This window comes from Carcharodon carcharias, chromosome 18, assembly GCF_017639515.1.
Source record: "Carcharodon carcharias isolate sCarCar2 chromosome 18, sCarCar2.pri, whole genome shotgun sequence".
Classification (NCBI taxonomy): domain Eukaryota; kingdom Metazoa; phylum Chordata; class Chondrichthyes; order Lamniformes; family Lamnidae; genus Carcharodon; species Carcharodon carcharias.
This window is the reverse complement of record NC_054484.1, coordinates 20,743,747-20,768,208: the sequence shown is the minus strand read 5'-3', so window position 1 is coordinate 20,768,208 and position 24,462 is coordinate 20,743,747. Positions and strand designations below refer to the sequence as shown.

Genomic DNA, 24,462 nt, shown 5'->3' with positions numbered 1-24,462 from the left:
TTTGATGCTGTCTTGAGGCCTGTTTAGCTGGTGGCAAGGATGAGAATTTCAAATCGTGTGGTTGCTTAACTGGAAGTTAATATAGATCAGCAGGCACAGAGCTAGTGGGGGAATGGAACATGCTGGGTGTAAGGACATGGGCAAAGTTTTGGATGATGCCAAATTTAAGAAGGGTAGAACGTGGGAAGCTGGCCAGGGGTGCATTGGAATAGCTAAGTCTAGAGGTAACAAATGTGTGAGTGAGGGCTTCAGCAGCAGATGAGCTGAGAGAAACATGGGATCGTGCAATGTTATAGAGGTGAAAATAAGTAGTCTTAGTGATGACATGGATATGTGGAAGGTAGCTTATCTCGGTGTCACATATGACATCAAGGTTGTGAACAATCATGTTCAGCCTCAGATAGTTGCCAGGGAAAGGGATGAAGTCAGTACAGGGGAATAGAAGTTGTGCTTCAGATAGAGAAAGCCTTGGTTTGACTACACTTGGATACTGAGCTGTTCTGGGCACCACACCTTAAGAAAGATATAATGGCTTAGGAGAGAGTAGATTTGCCAGAATAACACCTGGATACCAAGCATTAAATTCTGAGGAAAGATTGAATAAACTAGGGTTGTGTTCCCCCAGATCATAAAAGGTTAAGGTGTGATTTGATCCAACTTTTCAAGTAGAACAGATAGGGTAGATAACCAAAGGTATTGAGAGATAGCGAGCGTGAAGTTGAAGAGTTCTTGTGATGCAGTGGGTAGCATCCCTGCCTCTGAGCCAGAAGCTCATGGTTCAAGTCTCACTCGATGACTTGATGGCCAAGGAAGGTGCATTCGTAATGTGGCCAAACAGGTTGAGTGTCAAACTGTAAATCCTTCCAATGGCATGTGGTAAGAGCAGGAGAGACTCCTGGTCAGCCATGTGATGGAAAGCTATTGGAGCCTCTACCATTACTAACCATTGCTCTAGGCTACAACATGCATGTAAAAGTGTATGTTGCCATGGCAACTCAGACTCCTTGTGGGGAGGGGACCTGGTTGGATCAGTTGTCTGGATGGCCGGCATGGATTAGATTGGTGCTAACAGCACAGGGTTCAATCTCTGTTCCAGCTGGGGTGGATTCAGGAGCCCCCTCCTTGTCTCACTGGTGGCAGTAGTGGCACTGAAGGCTGGGCTTGCCTTTGGGCAGAGATCTCAAGAAGAAGCAGGGAGTTAGGTGACAGGTCATGATTTAATTAAAGGACAGGACAGGTTTGCAAAACTAAATGGACCCATCACCTTTCAAACACCATAGGTTACCACAAATCATAGGAAAGTAAAAAAGACCTCCAGGTGTACTGGTCATAATTTATCCTGCAACCTGGGGGATTGAGACTGACTGGATTGCTCTGCAGAAAACCAGCACAGACTGGAGGGGCCACATAGATTCCTTCTGTGCCATAATGGCTGTGTGGGCTGCGTTTTACAGAATGCCACAGTCCCTGCATCCCTGGCTAAAAAGTTGGGAACACTTGGAACAGCTTTCCTGTATCAATTAAATGGCCAGTTTGCTATTAAGTGAATTGAGGCTGGACCTTCGTCTGTCAGGAACAGGAGGTCCCATCTCAGAGAGCTGCTGGCCAATCAGAAGCTCTCCAGTGCCAACAGCGCCACTGGGAGTGGGGGCAAATTCTGGCACTGCGCTAGAGACTTGATGAGGCATTCAGCACTAGAACGGGACTTGGTAAGTGTTTGGGGGTTGTAGCGAGGTAGGGCAAGGGGGATGAGTGGGGAGGGAAGGGTTGGGGGGTGCCAGGGTTTGATAGGCTGGGGGTTTGGAGAACTTGGGAGGCGGGGGGGTGGGGGGCACATCTTTGCAGGGGCCTCCGATGGGGACAGGGGAACTTGACAGGCCGGGCACTTTAAATCAACCTCTCTCGCCAGCCATTAAATCCCAGCAGTGGTGGGATGACGCCCTTAAGTAGGCAGCAATTAAGAGCCTCAATTGGCCGACTGAGGGGTCGGGCCGCTCAACACCACCCCTCAACTCTGCTAAAATTGAGGTGAGGGAAGGTGTGGCGGGGAAAGCCGGCGCTGGATTTAACCTGTAGCTCTGCCTTCAAACCTTCCAGCAAGGGTGGTAAAATTCAGCACCCTGACTCTATAACTAGAACCACCAAGGTGGATAATCTCATTGTTGTTCCTTGGAAATCCTTCCTTGAATAAACAGTATCTATACTTCAATAAGTAATTTATTGGTTGTGATACTTTCTGGGAAATCCCCATGTTATGAAAAGTATAAAATGCAGAGCCTTTCCCTTCTCAGGAATATAAGCCCCTCCAGCCTGTTCTATCATTCAATGAGATCATGGCCGAGCTGTATCTAAACTCCATCCTTGTGCGTGGGCTCTATATCATCGTGTACCCTTGTGCGGCAAAAATTTATCAGTCCCAGTTTAGAAAGTGATTAATTGAGCTAGCATCTACTGCTTTTCGGGAGTGGGAGCTCCACACTTCTACCATCCTTTGCATGAGGAAGTGTTCCCTAACTTCTCTCCTGAGCGGCCTTGCCCCCTTGTTCAAAGGTATCCCACCAGCGAGAAAAGTTTCTCACCATCCGCCCTATCAATTCTTTTCAGAATCCTAAAACCTTCAATCAAATCTCCCCTTAACCTTCTTTATCATGGAGCTCAACAGAAAACCAATGCTGGATTCTTCTACAGCCCCATAAATGTGCATTCTGTTTATAAAATGATAGCTATTCCACCTTTATATACAATGGTATGTTTTTGCTTCTCAATTGATTAAATTTGACTTTTTAACCAAGCAAACTTCTTGTGGGCCTCTTCTCCATTTGGTGATGATCTTCTGCAACTAAGAAATAATACTGGAACAGAAACCTACAAAAATCTCCATAGGTTAACTGCAAGACTTCCAAAGAGATTGGAATTTGGTGGCAAGAATGGACTCAAAGCCGCACCGGACTAGGAAATCCCACTCATCAAGAAGAAGTGTGGTGATCCCTCAGGTACTGCATACCCAGCGTGTAAAAAGGACAATAAATTGGCAAAAAGTATGTGGATGACAAGAAAAGTGTCTGGTCAGGTCTCAGCATCCAATTTCAAACGCTTCGCCACTGCTTTTGGATGGGATAACTGAGGAAGATCCACCTCTAAATGTTCTTGGGCTATTGCAGCATATGTTTACCACAGCCGAACTGCTTTCTGCTCTCCTGATGCCAGAATTAATGGACTTTACAGGATTGATTGATAGCGATCAGAACCAGGCAGGCCCCCAGCTGATTTTCCATTCCCCATTCCCCTTCCATTCAAGGAGCCAGGAGGAAAATTACCCATCACTAACACTGTTGAGATTAGTTAGCTCAGCAAAGAGTAGGGATCGAATTTGAAACCATTGTGGGCTGAGCACTAGCATATTGTGCTTAATTCTGTGGCTAAAGTTTAAACAAAGTTAATTAAGGAGGTATCTCAGTGGGTGAGTTGAGTGAGGTAGATTGGGAAATTAGATTAAAGGTTATGACGTAGATAAGCAATGGTGAACAATTAAAGAAGTAAATTCATAATTCTCAACACTCCCTTTGTTATAATCTCAAACGAGACCAGTAACTTTTAAAAAGAAATTTGAACTCCCAATTAGTAATTGAAAGAATTATGCAACAAGATTTAAAAATTTAAACAAAAAACCTTATACTGTACAAGAGTAAAACAAAGCAGGTACTATTAACTTATTTTGTAGAAACTTATAATTTAAACTCAAAAATCTCAATAGGACACTACTTGTTTTACTTTTATTCCATACAAGAGTCCCCTTAAACCTTACAGGATCTTGAGAGTTCCTTCACTTCTCCTGGGACCAAACCAAGGTGTGCCACAGCTTTCAGGAATTCCCTTTTAATTCTCCTCAGTGTTCCCACCATTCTCCAAAGTAAGAGATTTCTTGGGATCCTCCCATAACTTCTGGGTAGGTGACCCTCCAACTCTCCTTAAGTACCTCACAATTGTGGACTCCCCAGTTCAAGCATGGGCCTCACTGCTTTCTTGCTTAATGACTCCAAATTCAGAAAATACCCTTGGTTTCTGATAGCCCTTTGCTAGGGTCTGCAGCTCATGGCAGATGCTCTCTCTGCTTGTCTCAAAGCTGCTTCCAGGCTTCAACTGCTTCCATGAGAAATCACTCGGAGACCCCCCAAAGCAAAAAAGACCTGCAATCTATCCCCCTCCCCAGTACCAACCGCACCCCCCCCCCCTTCCCCCGGCACCCCCGTTCCCTGCCCAAGCTATATGGCATACCTGTGAAGTCCCAGATAGATTATCTCCAATTCCCGAACCTTTCCTTTGTTCTGGGAAACCAGTGGAATAATTAACCCCCTTATGGAGGCAATTGTAGCCATCCCGTCTCCACCAAGAAATTCAGGGGTCACCCATTGTTTAGTGTTTTCCCATGTGCAACTCTGACCTTATGAAATAAACATAGGCCACCCTTTTAATTGCAATTGTTTTAAGTCTGTTTACCAGCTTCTCAAACTGAGAGTTTTTATTTATTTAACATTTAAAAATTTCAATGCCCGAGCGACAAGTTATATTTCCATAATGTATGAATCATAAAATGAGATATCCATAACTTGAAGAATAAAAACTCCAATGGAATATGGTACATCCATAGCTAACTAGAGAAGTTAAGGATAGTATTAGATTTTAGAAACAAGTTTACAGCGTTGCCAAAAAAAACACTAAGTCTGAAATTTGGGATGATTTTTTAAAAAATCAACACAGGATGACCAAGTAGTTGACAAAGAGAGAGAGAGAAAGTAGAATATGAGTAAAGTAGCAGATTGTAAGAGCTTTTGCAAGTATGGAGAAGGGAAGAAATTAGTGTTCATAAATGTTGATCCCTCAGAGGCAACAATATGAGAAGTTATAATGGAGAATAAAGAAATGGCAAAAATATTAAACGAATATTTTCTACCTGACTTCACAGTAGAAGACACAAGGCACACACTAAAAATTATGGTCAACTAAGGGTCAAATGAGAGTGAAGAACTTAAAGTAATTAATATTAGTAAAGAGAAGTGGAAAAAATAATGGGATCTTAATGGATCATGTAATCATATAATGGTAACAGCACAGAAGGAGGCCACACAACCCATCATGTCCTGCCAGCTCTCTGGAAGAGTGTCTCATTCCTACTTCCCTGCCTTTACCCCATAGCCATGCAAATTTTTCCACTTCAAATAATTATCCAATTCTCTTTTCAAGGCTTCTATTGAATCTGTCCCCACCACACTCTCAGGCAGAGCCTTCCAAATCCTAACTTTATGCTATTTTTCCTCAAATTGCCATTGCTTCTTTTGCTAACCAGAACAGTTTATCCTTAACTACTCAGCCCAGACCCCTCCTGATTTTGAAAACCTCTATTAAATCTCTTCTCTGAGGATCTTTCCTCCAGGAAGTATTGCTGGAATTTTATGGAGCTTTGGTAAGACCATAGGCAGTGGCATAGTGATAGTGTCACTGCACTGGTGATCCCAAGGCCCTGGGTAATACTCTGGGGGCCTGGGTTTGAATCCCACCTTGGCAGATGGTGAAATCTGAATCTGATAAAAATCTGGAATTAAAAGTCTGATAATAACCACAAAACCATTGCTGATTGTTGTAAATGCCCATCTGGTTCACTAATATCCTTTAGGAAAGGAAATCAGCTGTTCTTACCTGGCCTGCATGTGACTCCAGACCCACAGCAATGTGGGTTGTCCCTGAACTGATCTCTGAACAAGGGCAGTTCAGGAAAGGTAATAAATGCTGGCCTAGCCAACGAAGCCCACATCTCATGAATAACAAAAAAAAAAACACTTGGGGGAGAATTTTCTCCCCGTTGAGCTGTGTAGGTGCGGAGCAGATCGCCGGCTGCATGCCACTATTTTATGTGGGTGGGTCAATTAAGGCTCACCCAGCGTGACGCGCACCCAGAAGCGGTCAGTGCTACCCGTGCGGGCGAGGGGAGGAGGGAGAGCCGGGCGTGGGCCAAGCTGCCTCAGGGAGATTAATTTAATAATAAAACATCGGAAAAACAAAAAAGTAAAATTATTCAGACGCGTCCCCTCATGTGACATCGTCACATGAGCCGGGACATGTTTATGAATTTTTCACAAGACATTTTATTTAATTAATAAACAATTCATGAAACCTCGTCCCGCTCCGTGGATGAGGTTTCATGAACAATGCGAAGGCCGCCTGGGCTCTTGGCCTGCCACCGCCCCCCCCCAACAACCTTAAGGTTGGACGGGCACACGGTGACATTGAGATGCACAGCTGACATCACCGCGCGTCATTTTATGCGTCAGTATGTGGGGCCTGCCACTGCACACCGAACAGAAGATTCTGGCCATGGAGTACTGTGTATGCTTTTGGTCTTTTACCTAAGGAAAGTACTTTATATAAAGAAGGATATACTTGTCCATATGGATTAATGCCTGAAACAAGAGAGCTGGTCAATGGAGAGAAATTGATTTTAGATAAATAAGTGGTGATCTCATTCAATGCGAAAAATCCTGAGAGGGCTTGACAGGATAAATGCCAAGAGGCTGTTTCTCTGGCTGAAAATTCCAGAACTCAGTCTCAGGATAGAATTTTGGTTTTAATTATTCATTCTAGAGAACTGAGCATCGCTAGCAAGGCCAGCATTCATTGCCCATCTCTAAGTGCCCTTGAGCAGGTAGTGGTAAGCCATCTACAACTGAGTGGCTTTCTAGGACATTACAAAGGGCAGTTAAGAGTCAACCGGATTGGTGTGAGTGTGAACTGGGCAAGGATTGCAGATTTCCTAACCTGAAGGAAATTTATTGAACCAGATGGGTTTTTACAACAATCTGGTTGTTCCATGGTTATTATTAATGAAACACGCATTTTATTCCAGATTTATCAATTAATTGAATTTTAAACTCCCCCAGCTGCCAAGGTGGGATTTGAACTCACTAAGTTCACTCTCTGGAGTATTAATTCAGGCCTCTGGATTATTAATCAAGTAACATTATCACTATAATACCATATCCTATGGGTTGGCCATTTATAACTGAAATGAGAAGAAGCTTCTCCACTCGAGTCAGCTGTGAATCTTCAAAATTAGGTCAATGATTATAGTCAAGATAATGATCGATAGGTTGTTGGACACTAAGAAATAAAGGGATATGGTGATAGGGCATGAAAGTAGAGCTAATATAGAATATCAGCCATGATCTTATTGAATGGTAGAACAGGTTCAATGGGCAATATGGCCTACTCTTGTTCTATTCCTTAAGTTAGGAAAAATGCATTTACCCTAACATCTATAAATAATTATACATTTTAATCTCTTGTGAGCTAAGGGTAAGTGGCAAGTTGGGGAAGAGAGTGAGTTTGTTTCTGTACTAAATTCTATGGTGGTTTTGGTGTGATTTCTGATCAGTCGCTCAACATTTCCAGTCAATGTGAAGCTGTTTTCAGCAAAATTAATCTGCCTGAAGGAAATTTGATGAAGCATTTGATGAAGCAAGTTATGGAAATTGATGCTGGAGGACACATGTATGATATTGTGCACAATCTGGTCACCTGCCACAACAAGACGTTGAGGCACTAGAAATATGTTGGGGTAGAAATTCAACTTGGGTGTTAGTGCTAACTGGATAGTATCACATTGGCTGCCTGTTACACTCCCACCATTACACTCCCACCTGTTACGCTCCCATTCTTAAACAATCTGCCCATTACACTCTCTGCCTGTTACACTCCCCTCCCATTACATCCCCCATCCATTACACTCCCTGCCTGTTATACTGCCTGCCCGTTACATGTAACGGGTGGGGAGAGTAGTGGGCAAGGAGTATAATGGGGAAACAGCACTGCCCATTTTACTCAATGGCACAAGATGGATTTCTTCCCCCAATTGTTGGAACACCCTCAAACTTGCTTGATGACCTTTGGATGTCAGGGTAGAATTTTCGGGATTTTTTTTAAATGTATTACACAGCTCGCTTTCCCATTTTACCTTCCCATTACAGGAATGATGAGCAGAAACTCCCATTCTGGATAAGCCCAGTGGCGTGTGGGAAAGTCCCGCTGGCCTGCAGGATGGCTGAACACGTACAATCTTCCACTTTTGAGCTCATTAATTATACATCAGTGAGGAGCTCGACGAATCTCGTGGCGGGGCGGGCAGGATGTCGCCAGCCCCGCCGTTACCTCATGGGGTCGAAGGTCGTGGCGCCATATTTAAATGGCACCCAGACAGCCATTAACTCACTGCAGACCGGGTGCATTGGATAAGCTCATCCAGGGTGGCCCTGAAACTGAAACAATCTTCGGCCCCATGTATCAGCGAATCTTCCCAGGAGATTCTCCTCCAGGCCACCCAGGAAAGGCGGGAGGTCCCCCTTCTGAGGGTTGGAAGGTCAGGAGGTCCTCCCACCTGACCACGCTAACCCTGAAGGAGGCCGCCGGAGAGTTCAGTGCCCGTGGTGCACTGCCCTGCAGCGCAAGAAACAGATGACTGATCTGCTGTGCTCCCCTAGGGTATGTGCACTGTTTACTCACTGCAAGCTGACACTCTCATAAGGGAATCAGGCAGTCTAAGGGTTAGAGTGCACAGGGATGTCACATATGACCAGCAGACGGGACATCAGCACTGAATGTGTGCCAGGCACTTTAAGCTCACCATCTCACATTAGTTGCCGGACAAATGACCTTTAATCACTTACTGGAGATGGATCAGCAGCTACAATAGGCATTCATGCTTCTAAAATGCTCATTTGCCCATTGGAATCACAGTGAATCCTTCTGCCATTCTGCAAGGCAAGATTGCCAACAACAAGAGAGAACGTGCCAAGACCGGAGGTGATACCTCAGAAATCCGTGCCCTCTCCAGTTTCAAGGAAGAGGCCATGGGGCTGGCTGGAGAGGAAAGAGATCATGCCTGCGTGGAAGGTGAGATCGGCCTCTCCCAATAACCCAGTGAGGATGCATCCAGTATACATTGACAGGATACGGGCAATGACTGTGAGTGATCTTTAATGCCTGAAGCTACTTAGTCAATCACAAAATCTCTCCTTTCTCTATTCCAGGTACTAGCAAGGAAAATGGGAGGACGTCACACTCACCGCAGCCCCAGCCCCAGGCCACCTCTGAGGAGGAGGCCGCTGTATACTCAGAGGGTGCACTGTCACTGTGTTCACCTGCACTCTCCACCGGGGCAGATACACACACCTTGGTGGGACCTAGTTCTGGAGTAGGCTCGGTGTTCACAATCTGGCGATCGGCTCACAGCCATGGGCCTACAGCAGACAGAGGCAGTGACAGCCGAGGTCTCTGACGCCCAGGGGACTGCTGGAGACCAGGAGCCTGCTGAGTCTGATTCCCATGACGAGCCTATGGAATCTGCCCTCACGGACCGCTTGGAGATGCAGAGGTAGGCAGGGGAACATCAGGTAGAGTTGTCAGAGGCCGTCACAGACTGGACTGAAGGACGGCGAAGTCTGTCTGACATCGTAGCTCTGACATGAGCGCACATCAAAGTCTCCATGGAAAGCGTGGCGGCCATCTTGGAGATCCAGGTCCAGAGGTTTCTGCCAGATTTGCACTCGGACCTGCACTCAATTGCTCTAGCCATGGGTGCATTTGAGCAGTGGCTAGGCGAGAGGGAGATGGGGCACTGCAACATCCCTCCAGGTGCCCCTTCTCCTCAAGGAGTCAGGGAGGGGCCATCAGACACCCAAAGGGAGTAGGAGCACCAGACAGGCACCCTGGAACATCCACCCAGGACTCTCCAAGGGTGACCTGCTGCTCCAAATCCCCTCTGCCGGTGACCCCATCAACTCCAGCAGGTCAGGCCAAGGAAGGTGCACCTCCTGCACCTCAGCAGGAGACCCATAGCAGACCTGGGTCCTCATGGCTTTGGGTCACCAGAGGACACTCACCAAAGTCATCTCAGACAAAAGGGCATAGCAGTCATCAGCCTGCCTCTACCTCAGCTGTGGTTGTCACGGCTGCACCTAGGTTCAAAAAATTAAAAAGTATTGAATGCAAACTGGTGGCATTCTCATTGTATGTCATTTTCACTTATGTAAATTTATGTTGAATCTATCCATCTCCAATTCTCATGGACTCCATTTCTATTCAACTGGCTTCAATGTTTCGCAGTCATTTAAGAGTCCAAAATGTAGCCCCCGCCCCCCCCCCGCCCCCCCAATGAAATCCCATCAGGATCTTCAGTTGCATAAATTCTCGCACATTTTCACCACAGTGAGTAGTCTATTATTCCCCATCAGCAGCATCAGGCAATGCACATCACCTGTGAAGTGCTGCCTGGCTAATACATCTGTCAGCCAATTATCGTAGGTAATGATGCTTTGGCCTCAGGAGAAGTGCTCATCAAGGCTATTGATTTAACTGCTGCTGTTGCACTGATGTCAGTTGTTTGTGGATGGCATAAGCAGTTATCTCAACTTGCGTTAGATTCATTTGTCCAGTGTGTTGTTTAGTCTGGCTTTTACTGTGTGAGAAACTGTTTTTGAAAACTGTACAGTAAACCTACAAAGCCCATACGCTTCCATGCTTCTCTGCAGGAAGATGCAGTGCCTGTGTTTAAGGCTGAATGTTCTTCCTTGGTAATTCCTTATTCTCTGCGTGCATGGCACTGAACTAGGCAAGTAAGGATCCAATGGGCACCTTAGACTTGATTGCAAGAGGGGTGTTATGATAGGGCAGATGGTGGTTGCCAGGCTGACCAAATCCACAGGCGGAATTTGGTTACACTATCACAACAGTTTTTCAATTTGTATTTATTACAAGATTTGTGCACTGAATTCAAAAGTAATGAATCTACTAATACCTTGAGATTTTAAAAATTAAATTAAAACATTTACTAACAGAAGAAAATAATTAAAACACATGCACAAGATTATAGTTACACCGTTACTTAATATAATAAATCCCTAAATTCCTAATTGCACTGACTCCCAATTACACACCACCTTTAAGGCAACTGTTCAGATTTTAAATTTAGATAGACACTCCAGCAAGGTTACCACAGGCACCCATTCGACAGTAGAATTCCAAAGGCTTTTAACTCAACTTTGGTTACAGTCACAGCAGGCTTTTGCAAAGTGGCTAGAGACGGTTTCCCTAAGTCTCTTTCACATGGTATATTTTTTGATCTTACACGACCACCCCTGATACAACCTTCCATCCTTCTTTAAATATATTTCTTCCTCTTTAATCTGTAAATCCCATTGTTCCCACACGTCTTTGGAATTTACTTTTCTCATACTATAAAAATCTTTCACGTTGTCAATATGGCCTTTTCCTTTAGCTTGCTAATCGGTTTTCCATTTTGGATGCTGATGGTTCCTTAGGGGAGTCTAGCCAGAGCCAAGCCTGTGACACCATGGGTGGCTCAGCTGTACAGGAGAGGAGGAAGAAGAATGGGAAGGCAATAGTGATGGGGATTCCATAGTCAGGGGATCAGACAGGCGTTTCTGCAGCAGTAAACGTGAGTCCAGAATGGTGTCTTGCCTCCTTGATGCCAGGGTCAAGGATATCACGGAGCAGCTGCAGGATATCATTCAGGGGGAGGGGGAATCAACCAGAAGTCGTGGTTCACATTTGTACTATCGACATAGGTAGGCAGAGGGATGAGGATTTCAGGGGGTTAGGAAGGAAATTAAAAAGCAGGATCTCAAGAGCAGTAATTTCAGGATTACACCCAGTGCCATGTGCTAGAGAGCATAAGAATAGGAAGACTGATCGATTAAATACATGGCTGGAGAACTGGTGTAGTAGGGAGTGCATCAGATTTCTGAAGCATAGCGACCAGTTCTGGGGCAGGTGGTACGAACTGGACAGGTCACATCTTAATAGGACTAGGACTGATATACTCACAGGGAGATTTGCCAGTACTGTTGGGGTGGGTTTAAACTAGCTTTCCAGGGGGTGGGAACCTGAGGGGTGGCCCAAATTGGAAAGAAGTAAAGTTGGTAACAGGAAGTAGTAGTGAGACTAGAAACCAGGAAAAACAAAGCAGAGCATTGAGTGTGCTTTGAATGTGGAATGATGTCAAAAAGACAAAGTTAAAGGCACTCAGCCTGAATGCTCACAGCATTCGCAAAAGGCACAAATAGAGGTGAACGGGTATGATATAGTTGCCATTATGGAAACATGGCTGCGTGGTGACCAAGACTGGGAACTGAATATTCAAGGATGTTCTATGTTTAGGAAGGACAGACAAGAAGGGAAAGGAGGTGGAGTTGCGCTGATAATAAGGGATGGGATCAGTGTATTAGTAAGGGAGGATCTCAGATCGGAAGAACAATGTGTGGAATCTGATTGGGTGGAGCTAAGAACAAGCAAAGGGCAGCAGACATTGGTTAGAGTTGTTTATCAGCCACCAAACAGTAGTGGTAATGTGGGGCATAGTATTAATCAGGAGATGAGAGAAGCATGTAGCATAGGCAATACAGTAAACATGGGTGACTTCAATCTGCATATAGACTGGGTAAACCAACTGAGCACTAATGTTGTGGAAGACAAGTTTCTGGAGTGTGTTAGGGATCGTTTTCTAGAGGAGTATGTTGAGGAGCTGACTGGAGGACAGGCTATTTTAGATCAAGTATTATGCAATGAAAAAGGGCTAATTAATAATCTTGTTGTGAAAGAACCCTTCGGGATCAGTGATCAAAATATGATAGAATTTTACTTTATGTTTGAAAGTGAGGTATTTTATTCTGAAGCAAGGGTGTTGAAGTTGAATAAAGGAAATTATGAAGATATGAGGGACAAATTGGCTGAGGTGTATTGGGAAAATACATTAAAAAGTATGACTGTACATAGGCAATGGATGGTCTTCAATGAACTATGACATAGCTTACAGCATCTATACATTCCTTCAAGGTGCAAAAACCCAAAAAGTCAGTCAACCGTGGCTGATAAAGGAAGTTAAGGATTGTATAAGATTAAAAGAAAAGGCTTATAAAGCCATCAGAAGCAGTAGTAAACCTGAGGATTAAGAGGTTTTTAGAATATGGCAAAGAAAGACCGAAAAACTGGTGAAGAAAGGGAGAATAGAATATGAATGCAGTCTAGCAACAAGCATAAAAACAGACTGTAAAAGCTTCTATAGGTATGGAAAAAGGAAGCTTTTGGCTAAGACAAACGTGGATTCATTACAGGCAGAGTCAGGAGAATTTATAACGGGGAATAGAGAAATGGCAGAGAAGCTAAGTGATTACTTTGTGTCTGTTTTCACTGAGGAAGATACAGGAAATCTCGCAGATTTGGGGAGGTGTTGGTGTAATGGTACTTTTGCTGGACTAGTAATCCAGAGACCCAGGGTAATGCTCTGGAGACCCAGGTTTGAATCCCACTATGGCAGATGGTGGAATTTAAATTCAATAAAAATCTGGAATTAAAAAAATTAATTAAAATGTTTAATGATGACCATGAAACCATTGCCGATTGTTGTAAAAACCCATCTGGTTCACTAATGTCCTTTATGGAAGGAAATCTGCCATCCTTACCTGGTCTGGCCTGCATGTGACTCCAGACCCACAGCAATGTGGTTGACTCTTAAATGCCCTCTGGACAAGGGCAATTAGTGATGGACAATAAATGCTGGCCCAGCCAGTGACGCCCACATCCCATGAACAAATAAAAAATGTTTAGCGATCCAAGGGACTAGGGACAATGAGGAGTTGAAGGAAATTAATATAAGTAAGAAGGTTGTATTGGAGAAATTAATGGGACTGAAAGTTGATAAGTCCCCAAGACCTGATATTCTGCATCTCAGAGTGTTGAAAGAAGTTGCTATAGAGATAGTGGATGCATTGGTAATCATTTCCCAAAATTCTATAGATTCTGAAATGGTTCCTGAAGATTGGGAAGTAAAAAAGGTCACCCCACTATTTAAGAGGGGAGGGAGAGAGAAAACAGACACCTACAGACCTGTTAGCCTTACATCAGTAATTGGGAAAATGCTAGAATCAATTATAAAGGATGTGATAAATGGATACTTGGATAATCATGATCTGATTGGGCATAGTCAGCATGGATTTGTGAATGGGAAATCATGTTTGACAAACTTGAAGTTTTTTTTGAGGATGTTACTAACAAAATTGATAAAGGAGAGTTGATGGAGGTAGCATATTTGGATTTTCAGAAGGCTTTTGATAGCCAATCATGGCTAACCAAGGGAGTTAGGGATGGTATCAGATTGAAAGAAAAAACATGCAATGTGGCAAAGATTAGTGGTAAGCCAGAGGATTGGGAAAGTTTTAAAAACCAACAAAGGATCACTAATAAAATAACAAAGAGGGAGAAAATAAACTTTGAGGGCAAAGTAGCAAGTAATATAAAAACAGACAGTAAGAGCTTCTTTAACTATATAAAAAGGAAGAGAAAGGCCAAAGTGAACATAGGCCCCTTAGAGAATGAGGTTGGGGAAATAATTATGGGGAACCAAGAAATGGCAGACGAGTTGAATAAATCATCAGTTTGCATCAGTTTTCACAGTAAGAGACACTAATAGCATTCCAAAAATTCTAAGTAATCAAGGGGCAAAAGGGGGGAGGAAATTAATTCAATAACTATCACTAGAGAAAAAGTACTAGCGAAATTAATGGGGCTAAAGGACGATAAGTCCCCTGGACCCGATGGGTTGCATCCTAGGATATTAAAGGAAGTAGCTACAGAAATAGTGGGTGCACTGGTAGTAATCTTCCAAGAATCCTTAGATTCTGCAAAAGTCCCAGAAGATTGGAAAACTGCCAATGTAACACCCTTATTCAAAAAGGGAGGGAGACAAAAAACAGGTAACTATAGGCTAGTTAGCTTAATACCTGTCATTGGGAAAATGTTAAAGACTATTATAAAGGATGTAACAGCAGAACATTTAGAAATACATAATCTAATCAAGCAGAACCATCATGGTTTCATGAAGGGGAAATCATGCCTGACAAATTTATTAGAATTCTTTGAGGAGGTAACAAGCAGGATAGATAAAGGGGAACCAGTAGATGTAACATATTTGGATTTCCAAAAGGTGCTCGATAAGGTACCGCTCATAAGGCTACTTAATAAGATAAGAGCCTATGGTGTTGGGGAGTAGCATGGCTAGAGGATTGGCTAAATAATAGAAGACAGAGAGTTGGAATAAGGGGGGCATTTTTGGGATGGCAACCTGTAACTAGCGGAGTGCCACAGGGATCAGTGGTGGGGCCTCAACTATTTGCAATGTATATTAATGACTTAGATAAGGGAAGTGAATGTACCATCACCAAGTTTGCAGATGACACAAAAATAGGTGGGAAGGCAAATGGTCTACAGAGGGATATAGACAGGTTAAGTGAATGGGCAAAAACTTGGCAGATGGAATATAATGTGGGAAAATTTGAGGTTATGCACTTTGGCAGGAAGAATAGAGGAGCTGAATATTATTTAAATGGAGAAAGACTGAAGAAAGCTGCAGCACAGATGGATTTGAGGGTCCTCATGCATAAATTCCAAAAAGCTAGCTTACAAATTCAGCAGGTAACGGGGAGGGCAAGTGGAATGTTGGCCTTTATTTCAACCAGGGGAAACATCTTACCTGCATCTACCCTGTCTATTCCTTTAAGTATTTTGTAGGTTTCAATGAGATCACCTCTCATTCTTTTAAATTCTTGATAATACAGGCCCAGCTTCCCCAATCTCTCTTCATAAGACAGTCCTGCCATCCCCGGGACAAGTCTTGGTGAACCTTTGTTACACTCCCCCATGGCAATAATATCCTTTCTGAGGTAAGGGGACCAAAACTGCACGCAGTACTCCAGATGCGGTCTAACCAAGCTTCTATACAATTGAAGCGGTCGTGATGCCTTACTGAGCAGGTGTCAGACTGACATGAGCGCATCTTTGGGTAATTTGGAATTACAGCCACTTCTAAGCTGCCATGCACACTGACTTGGTGAGGCCATGGATGAAAGTACATGTGATGTCTATATGTGGAGTTGCCTAAGGATGTGCAAGAAGGGAGTGCTGTTAAGGTTCCACAGCGGCCACGTGTTGCCAAGGCTACTCAGTTAACCATGGTTTAAGTCCTTCCAAGGATGATCCCATTATTAGGGTATACATTAAGTACTGATATTTCCATAATCATTATGGGAGCATTGAACTTTCAGGATATTTCCTCGCCGAGATTGAAGGTGATGGGGCATTCCATGCACAAAGGCTAAAGAAACTAACGATTGTGAAAATTTCTCTACACTTTACTCCTCATGGAATCTTATAGTTATCAGGTTATCACAGGCACATCTTCCAGGTCGTTTGCATATGATGGCCTCTTCATGTGGCTCATCTACATACTCACTTTCTTCAACTCTATCCCCTTCAACATCCTCCTCACCTGAGGAGATGTATCACTCCTCTATTTCTCCCACAGGCAACATATCCCCCCTCTGCAGCGCAAGGTTGTGCATGTCTCAGCAAACAACGACGACACACTGTGGTAAATATTGAAAAGCCCCATCTGATCGGTCCAAACATCAGAAATGCATCTTCAGGAGACTAATCATCTGCCCTACCAAAGACCTGATGGTGGAATCTGCAGCATGTTATCCATCTTCAGCTGCACTATATGGATGGCAAATGGTCGTCACCAGTCAGGTCTTCTAGGGGTACCCCTTGATCTGAGGAGCCAGCCCTGTAAGCGCCAAGGTCCCTCAAAGATCTGTGACACCTGCAAGTGTCATGAAGGCTCCCTGCATACTTAGCACAAACGTGCAGGATCCGCTTTCTGTGGTCACAAATTAGCTGGACATTCAGGGTGTGAAAACCTTTTTGATTGATGAATCTCACTGGCTGCTGCCAGGAGCTCTTAAGGCTACATGTGTGTAATCAATGATGCCCTGTACCTGCGGGAAACCAAAGACAGCTACGAATCTCACACCTTTGGTGGCCTGGCTTTCAGCATTCATGCGGAACTGTACATACTGCTGAGCTTTCCTGAAAAAAGCATTGGTCACCTCCCTTATGCATTTGTATGTCGCAGTTTCAGAAATACCACAAATGTCCCCAGAGGAACCCTGAAAGGACCTGCTGGCAAAAAACAATCAGCGTGGCAGCCACCTTCAAAGCCTCCAGCATGGGATGCCCTCCAAGTCCTTGTGACATTAATTCTTCACAAAGTGGCAGATGTGAGCTAACTCATCCCTGCAGCACTGTCTTTCACTCATCTCCACGTATAAGCTGCGTCTTCTATGCACCCTTGGTCTGGCCACTGGTCTTCATTGAATTTTCCCCTCTTCAGGAACATCTGGGACTTCTTGGAGCCCTACTCCCTTTCGCTGCGCAGGCTGCTGCTGCTCCCGAACCTGTGGCAATTGGTGATGGGCTCTTCATCTTCTTATTTGAATTACAGCTAACTACAAAGTAGCTTTACCTGCAGCCTGCATTCTCCACCCCATCACCAAACCAGGAAGCCAATGCAAAGCCATTGGCCTTCCCTCAGTCTAGAAATGACATCCCTAGGCCACCCCTTGCAGCCGAAGCACATTCTGGAGGTCCACAGATGACTGAGCAGCCCCCACAGACATGACTGTGCATTCATAACAAAGGTCTTGCTCAGAGTGATTACTGCCACTGGCAAGTGTTAAAGTTCTGTTATCTTTAATAAGTGTAAATCTTCCTTTTGAACTTATTGTTAGATCAAAACTTCAACTAAATAGAAATTCTAAAATGTCATAAGAACTTAATCAGCTATGCTAGACAGCAATTTGGTCTTAAGATAAATGGCCTTTCTTCTGGGAGTTTTTAACCTAAACAAAAATTACCTCAGGAAGAAACATACATGGTACTTTATAACAGGTCCATCTCTCTTAAAGACTCTCCTCAATCAGAACTTAGAATCTTATAATTAAGAATTCTAGAAGAGTTAGGGTCTGTGAGGTTACAGACTCAGATTACAACCATTTTAATGGTTACTATATAATTCTTTATTATAAGTTTGGATTACATTATAATATTGTTTTGGCTGCTTACAAACGGTAAATATAAGATGAACTAATTAATCTAAAAATGCTAACTTCAAATCCACTTAAGGATGAAAATTGTTGCAATATCCAAACAAGTAACGAGCTAGTTTAACATTAACAATCCGAAGTATAATGTGTGGCTTTTGCTGTCTTTATTTATGTTCATGGGGAAATCTAATAAAACTTCAACCCTCTAACTGCAGACATCTGACTTCCTCACGGAGTTAGCAGGTCTGACTACTTGTTTACTTAAGTTTGTACTATAAATAAAATCTGTTGTGGTTAGAATAAAACCCTTATTGTGTGTTTTACTGTTAGGGCCCCTTTGTTCCGGACATTTCTTGAACATCAAAATGGCATATTTTTCTGAAAACATGCCCCATGTCCCCAGAGCATTAGCCTGGCCCTCTTGATTACTAGCCCAGTCACATTACCAACATGCCACCATCTCCCCAAACCACCATATGATTCAGAAAGATACTCACCTATGCATAATTAATTAGCTTCTGAGTGCTAAATCGGGTGCAAATTCCCACCACTCACCCTGCGGGAAACCACCATGGAATCTGCCGGCTACGGCACTAAGTTTAAAAAATGGAAAATTCCGCCCTCTCTGTCTGTCAAAATAATGTGTATGAATTTCTTGCAGAAGACTTTTAGCTGTATTTTATTTGAGTTAAATTTTTAACCCTTTCACAGAGTCAATTCCTTAACACAAGAACTCGCTGTCAGGCAATTCTCAGCTTGCCTCCATGAGCCCAGACACTTAAATAGATACCCTAGCTTTGAACTAATGCCATGACCTTAGGCATTGTGCCTTGTAAACTATGACCATTATAATGATATATATCTCACAGGGGATTGGGTAAAGACACTGTGGGTTCATTTATTGAGACTAGATACATATGAGCATATTTATATGGATATAAATCTTGAAGACATCAGAGCTGCAGAGATGTATGTGCTGTACTCTGCTGAAAGCAAAATTGAAACTAAAAACAGGCTCACATTACGCACTTCCTTTCTATTGAATAGCATGCTACTATCCCTTAAAGGGACATTGCAACATATTGAACTGGGAATATTGAGGCTTGAAGTGCACATGTAGCTTCAGTCCACCAGCTGTGGTCCTTGATTGTTTTATCCTCTAACCCTTTGTATATGCCTGTGTCAGGAATGGATGGCCAATCACACTAACTCAAATGTGTCCCCAAAACGTAATGGATTCTCCTGTGACTGCGCCCCATTAGTCAAGGAGCGATGCTCTGTCAATGGGCATTTGACCCTTGAAACCCAATACTCAGCTGAACCTTGTTCTCCATTGCTTGAGCAAATAGTTAATAGGGTTCCCCTTCACTTCGCCCAAAAGAGAAGCCCTGAGCTCCTCCCACACACTGAGGCCCCTCCCATATCAGTTTTCTCAAGCTTGCTTTTCCAACTGCGTCATTACTCAGTAAAGTTGAAGCTGTTGCTGTTAACATTTGTGAGTGCAAGCAAAACCTTCCAACCTTCCCCTGTCACCCACCAAGTTCCTCCTAGCTGTCTTCCACGGTCACTGCCTACCCCCCCGCCCCCTTACCCTTGACCCACCATTGCTCATGTGGGTATTCCTTTCTCCCCCTGTTTCCTTCAATGTCGATGTCCCCATGCCCTTTCTGATTTGACCCTTCCCATTCGAGGCCACCTGCACCCTTACTTTCAGAGACACCCACCACCCCGCCCATGAGACTATCCAAAACCCCCATCCCCCATGACTTTAGAATTACTGACTTACTGGATTCAAATGCCCCCTCTGAATGTGACTGTGCCCTCTGCTTCCCAGTACCATGCCTCAAGCCCAAGGACCAAATGCCATAGTTGACTGATCAGGCCCAGTGCACAACCATCACTGACCGGAGAAGCCTTCCCCCACCCAAGAATGGGACCAAGACATATCTGATATGAAGAGTCCTCTAACATGTCCCCAACAATGTGATCTCATTCCACAGACAGTGTCTTAAACATGCCCTCGGTAGTGTGACCTCCTTCCCTGAACGCTCTCCAAACATGCCACCAGGGCAGTCTTTCACCCTTCCTTCCAGTGTCCTGCCTCCATCTCATGCTTTCTCTCTGGACCTTCCTCCCCTCTCTAGTGCTGCCTCCATCTCAAACCTCCCTCTGGTCTTTCCCATCCTCTAGTCTGCCCCTGTCTCACCCTCCCTGCTGGTCTTGCTATAGGCACCCAATAAATATCAGTAATGATGTAAAAAGGTGAAAGCAGTGTCCAATGATCTCCAAGTCATGGATGAAGTGAAGCTCACCAGGTGCGCATCACTTCAAAGAAGAAATGGTTCAGGCACAGTCAAGGTATATTCCCTCAAAAGGGAAAGGTAGGGAAAGCAAATCCAGAGCTCCCTGGGTGAAAAAGGAGATAGAAATGAAGATAAAGAAGAAAAATTGTGCTTATGACAGGTGTCAGGTAGAAAATACAATTGAGAACCAAGAGGAATACAGAAGATTCAGAGGGGAGGTAAAAAAGCAAATAAAAGAAGCAAAGAGGGATTATGGGCAAAGACTGGCAGCCAACATAATGGGGAATCCCAAAGCCTTCTATCAGCACACAAATAGTAAGACGGAGGTAAGAGGAGGAGTAGGGCCGTTTAAGGGCCAAAAGGGGATTTACACATGAAGGCAGGGGGCCTGGCTGAGGTGTTAAATGAATACTTTGCATCTGTCTTTACCAAGGAAACAGATTCTACCAAGGCCACAGTGACAGAAGTGGAAACTATCACTAGAATGGTTCAAAATTGATAATGAGGAAGTGTTGGATGGACTGTCGGTACTTAAAGTTGACAAGCCACCAGGGCTGGATGAGATGCATCCAAGGATTTCAAAGAAGTAAGAGTGGAAATTGCAGGGGCACTGGCCATGATCTTGCAGTCTTCCCAAGACTCAGGGGAGGTGCTAAAGGACTGGAGAATTGCAAACATTATGCCCTTGTTCAAAGAAGGTTGTAAGGATAAGCCCAGCAATTACAGACCAATCAGTTTAACTTCAGTGGTGGGGAAGCTTCTAGAGACAATTATTTGGGATAGAATTAGTAGCCACATGGAAAAATATAGGTTGTTAAGGAAGAGCCAGCATAGATTTCTAAAGGGGAAATCATGTTTAACTAACATGCTGGAGTTTTTTGAAGAGGTAGCAGAGAGGGTAGATTAGGGTAATGCGGTTGATGTCATGTACATGGACTTTCAAAAGGCATTTGATATAGTGCCACATAACAGACTTAGGAGAAAAGTTATAGCTCATGGAATAAGGGGGACAGTAGCAACATAGATATAAAATTGGCTGAGTAATAGGAAACAGAGGGTAATGGTCAACGGATAATTTTCGGGCTGGAGGAAGGATTGTAGTGGAGTTCCCCAGGGATCGGTATTGGGACCCTTGCTTTTCCTGATATATATTAATGATCTAGATCTTGGTATGCAGGGGACAATTTCAAAATTGATGGATGATACAAAGCTTTGGAGTGTTGTAAATTGTGAGGAGGACAGTAAAGAACTTCAAAAGGACATAGACAAGTTGGTGGAGTGGGCAGATGAAGTTCAGTGTGGAGGAGTATGAGGTGATGCATTTTGGTAGGAAGAACATGGAGAGGCAATATAAAGTAAAGGGTACAATTCTTAAGGGAGTGCAGGAGCAGAGGGACCTCTGTGTACATGTGCATAGATCATTGAAGGTGGCAGTACAGGTGGAGAGAACAGTAAATAAAGCCCAGTATCCTGGGCTTAAATAATTGGGGCATTGAGTACAAGAGCAGGGAGGTTATGATGAGCTTATATAAGACACTAGCTACACCTCAGCTGGAGCATTGTGTACAGTTCTGTGCGTTACATTATAGGAAGGATGTGAACGAATTGGAGGGTGCAGAAGAAGTTTACAAGAATGATTCGAGGGATGAGAAACTTGAGTTATGAAGCTAGATTGGAGAAGTTGGGACTGTTCTCCTTGGAGACACTATGACTAAAAGGAGATTTGATAGAGGTGTTCAAAATCTTGAGGTGGCTGGATAGGGTAGGTAGTGAGAAAATGTCCCCGCTTGTCAAAGGATCGAGAATGAGGGGGCACAGATTTGCAGTGATTTGCAAAAGAAGCAAATGTGATAGGAGAAGAAACTTTTTCACAGAGCGAGTGGTTCGGGTCTGGAATGCACTGCCTGGAAGTGCGATGGAGGCAGGTGCAATCAAGATATTCAAGAGGGCATTATATTATTATTTAAATAGAAACAATGTGCAGGGAGGGGTATGGGGAAAAGGCAGGATACTGGCACTAAGTTATAATGCTCATTTGGAGAGCCAGTACAGACATGATGGGCCGGGTGGCCTCCTTCTGCATCATAACCTTCCTATGATTACGTACAGTCGTAAAACAGAACATTCTAATTAGCCACTAGTGGAGAGTTTAATTTGGAGGGGGAGCGTGATTCAGGCGAGTTGGCCTTTTAATGAGCATTTGTGAGGTACTGATGAATGCAAATGGGGTTCCCGACATTGCTCAGCAGGAAACTAGGGAAACAGCCTTTAACCAGCCTTGAAAGCTGGGAGAACAAAATTCCAAGCTAATTTCCCGCCTTCCGGAAACTGATTTTTATCATTTACGCCAAATTAAGTGCCCTCGCTCACCACGATTCCTACTGCTAGCTGGTGTGAAAGGTTGCGCCCAATAGGTTGATGGTTCACACAGGCTGCGCTATGTCAGGATAGGCACACGCTGGATAGGTCTTTTCATCAGTTTGGAGAAGAGCGGCAGAGATGAGTCGAGCACCTTAAGATTTTAAGGTATAAGGAAGTAATCACCAAGCAAAACAGATTCATAACTACAAGGTGACAAAACCCAGTATTATAAAATAACTGATAAGCACAAATATTAAGGATGTAAGACAGAAATTCCTATATGTGTCATATTTTTCCGATAGAGCAAATCATATATTTACTTTAACTGGGGGACCATGTAATGAATGAAGGGATTTCCAGACTGGGAACACAGGACTAGAGAAGACAGATTTAAAGTTAATAACCTCTAGTAATCCTTAACATTACAGACTGTTTTGCACCCCATAGGATAGACGCTACAGCCTCCTAGCTAAAAAGTTCAGTGTTATGTAGTTCATTCCTGAAAATAAACAAGCACCAGGATAAATATCTGATTGGGATTGAGGGTTACAGGATCAGAAGAGGCAGAAACCATTAGGTACCCTATGGGATTTTCAGTGTTTCTGCAACAACAGCCGTAAGGGAATGGACTTGGTCCAGATTAAATCTTTTGTACCACTTTTTCCAGGCGATTCAATACATCCATGTTCAGGAACATGATATGTTGGTTCTGCTGCTGCTGGATGCAGGGAGCAGGTGGTATGTGAGTTTGAGGACGCCCATGGAAACCAACATCATGGAAATTTGGGCTGGATATTTAGGCTGGGGCTTGTTTGATGACCTGTTGATGTAGAGCTACAAAGTTACTTTCTTTCCTATAGGAGGCCAAGGAGCTTACGTATTTGATGCCGACAAATGGCACAATTCAATCGCTATTGGCACCAGTTGAAGGATCTATAACCAATAGTCTGGGTGGAGTGTCGATTGTTAACGGAGGTGATAGTAACTCCAAGGGGCCTGCCTGTGACAAGAATGTCTGGCTGTCTGCATTTGGTGCGCTGGAGGCACAAAAACAAAGAGAAGAACAGAGAAAACTTTCAGTTAAGGCAAGCAACCTTTTATTGTGAAAGTAATAAGGCCATAAGACATAGGAGCAGAAATTAGGCCATTCGGCCCATCGAGTCTGCTCCGCCATTCAATCATGGCTGATAAGATTCTCAACCTCATTCTCCTGCCTTCTCCCCGTAACCTTCGATCCCCAATGTAGAACCTTCAGTTCACACAGCCTCTTGCAATCTGTCCACCCACTATCCACCCCCACCTTTCTCTGTTCATGTCTTGAGGGCATAGATTCACAGGAGGGTGGGTTCCTCAGAAGCCAGTCGCTTTCTGATACTCTACCTAAGTGGGCATGAAAGAAAACAAAGAACGTGCATTTATATAGAGCCTTTCACAACCTCAGGATGTCCCAATGCTCCTTACAGCCAACGAAGTACTTTTTGAAGTGTGGTCACTGTCGTTATGTAGGAAGTGCAGCAACCAATTTGTACACAGCCAGCTCTGCTGACAGCAATGAGATAACCTTATAAACTGTTTTTAAGTGATTTTGATTGAGGGATAAATATTGGTCAGAAATCACCAGAATTTCTTCGGACACTTGCATTGGATTTTTTACATGGCCAGAATTTCACCCTCTCAGAGCATGCACGGGAACGACACAAACTTGCGTGAAATCGCGCGAGAAGATTCCAGGCACGCGGGGTCTCGCAACGTTATGGTCGGCGGGTGCGCGCGTGAGTCAGAAGCACACCCGCCGA

At 43.9% G+C, this 24,462-nt stretch overlaps 1 protein-coding gene across 6 annotated transcripts in view; it reads left to right on the top strand.

Annotated features, from left to right (window-relative positions):
- Nucleotides 1-24,462, top strand: part of LOC121290341 (interferon-induced GTP-binding protein Mx3-like) — a 73,287-nt gene that overhangs the window by 557 nt on the left and 48,268 nt on the right. Inside the window, exons 2-3 of one of the 6 annotated variants that reach the window (XM_041210690.1) lie at nt 2,884-2,993; nt 23,527-23,751. The exons of 1 other annotated variant lie outside the window; for it this stretch is intronic. In XM_041210690.1, the coding sequence (XP_041066624.1) occupies nt 2,928-2,993; nt 23,527-23,751 (291 nt within the window). In that variant the 5' untranslated portion in view covers nt 2,884-2,927. Of the gene's footprint in view, nt 1-2,792; nt 2,994-23,526; nt 23,752-24,462 lie in introns of all 6 variants that reach the window. 4 more of the 6 variants (XM_041210689.1, XM_041210688.1, XM_041210691.1 and 1 more) reach the window with 4 other exon arrangements.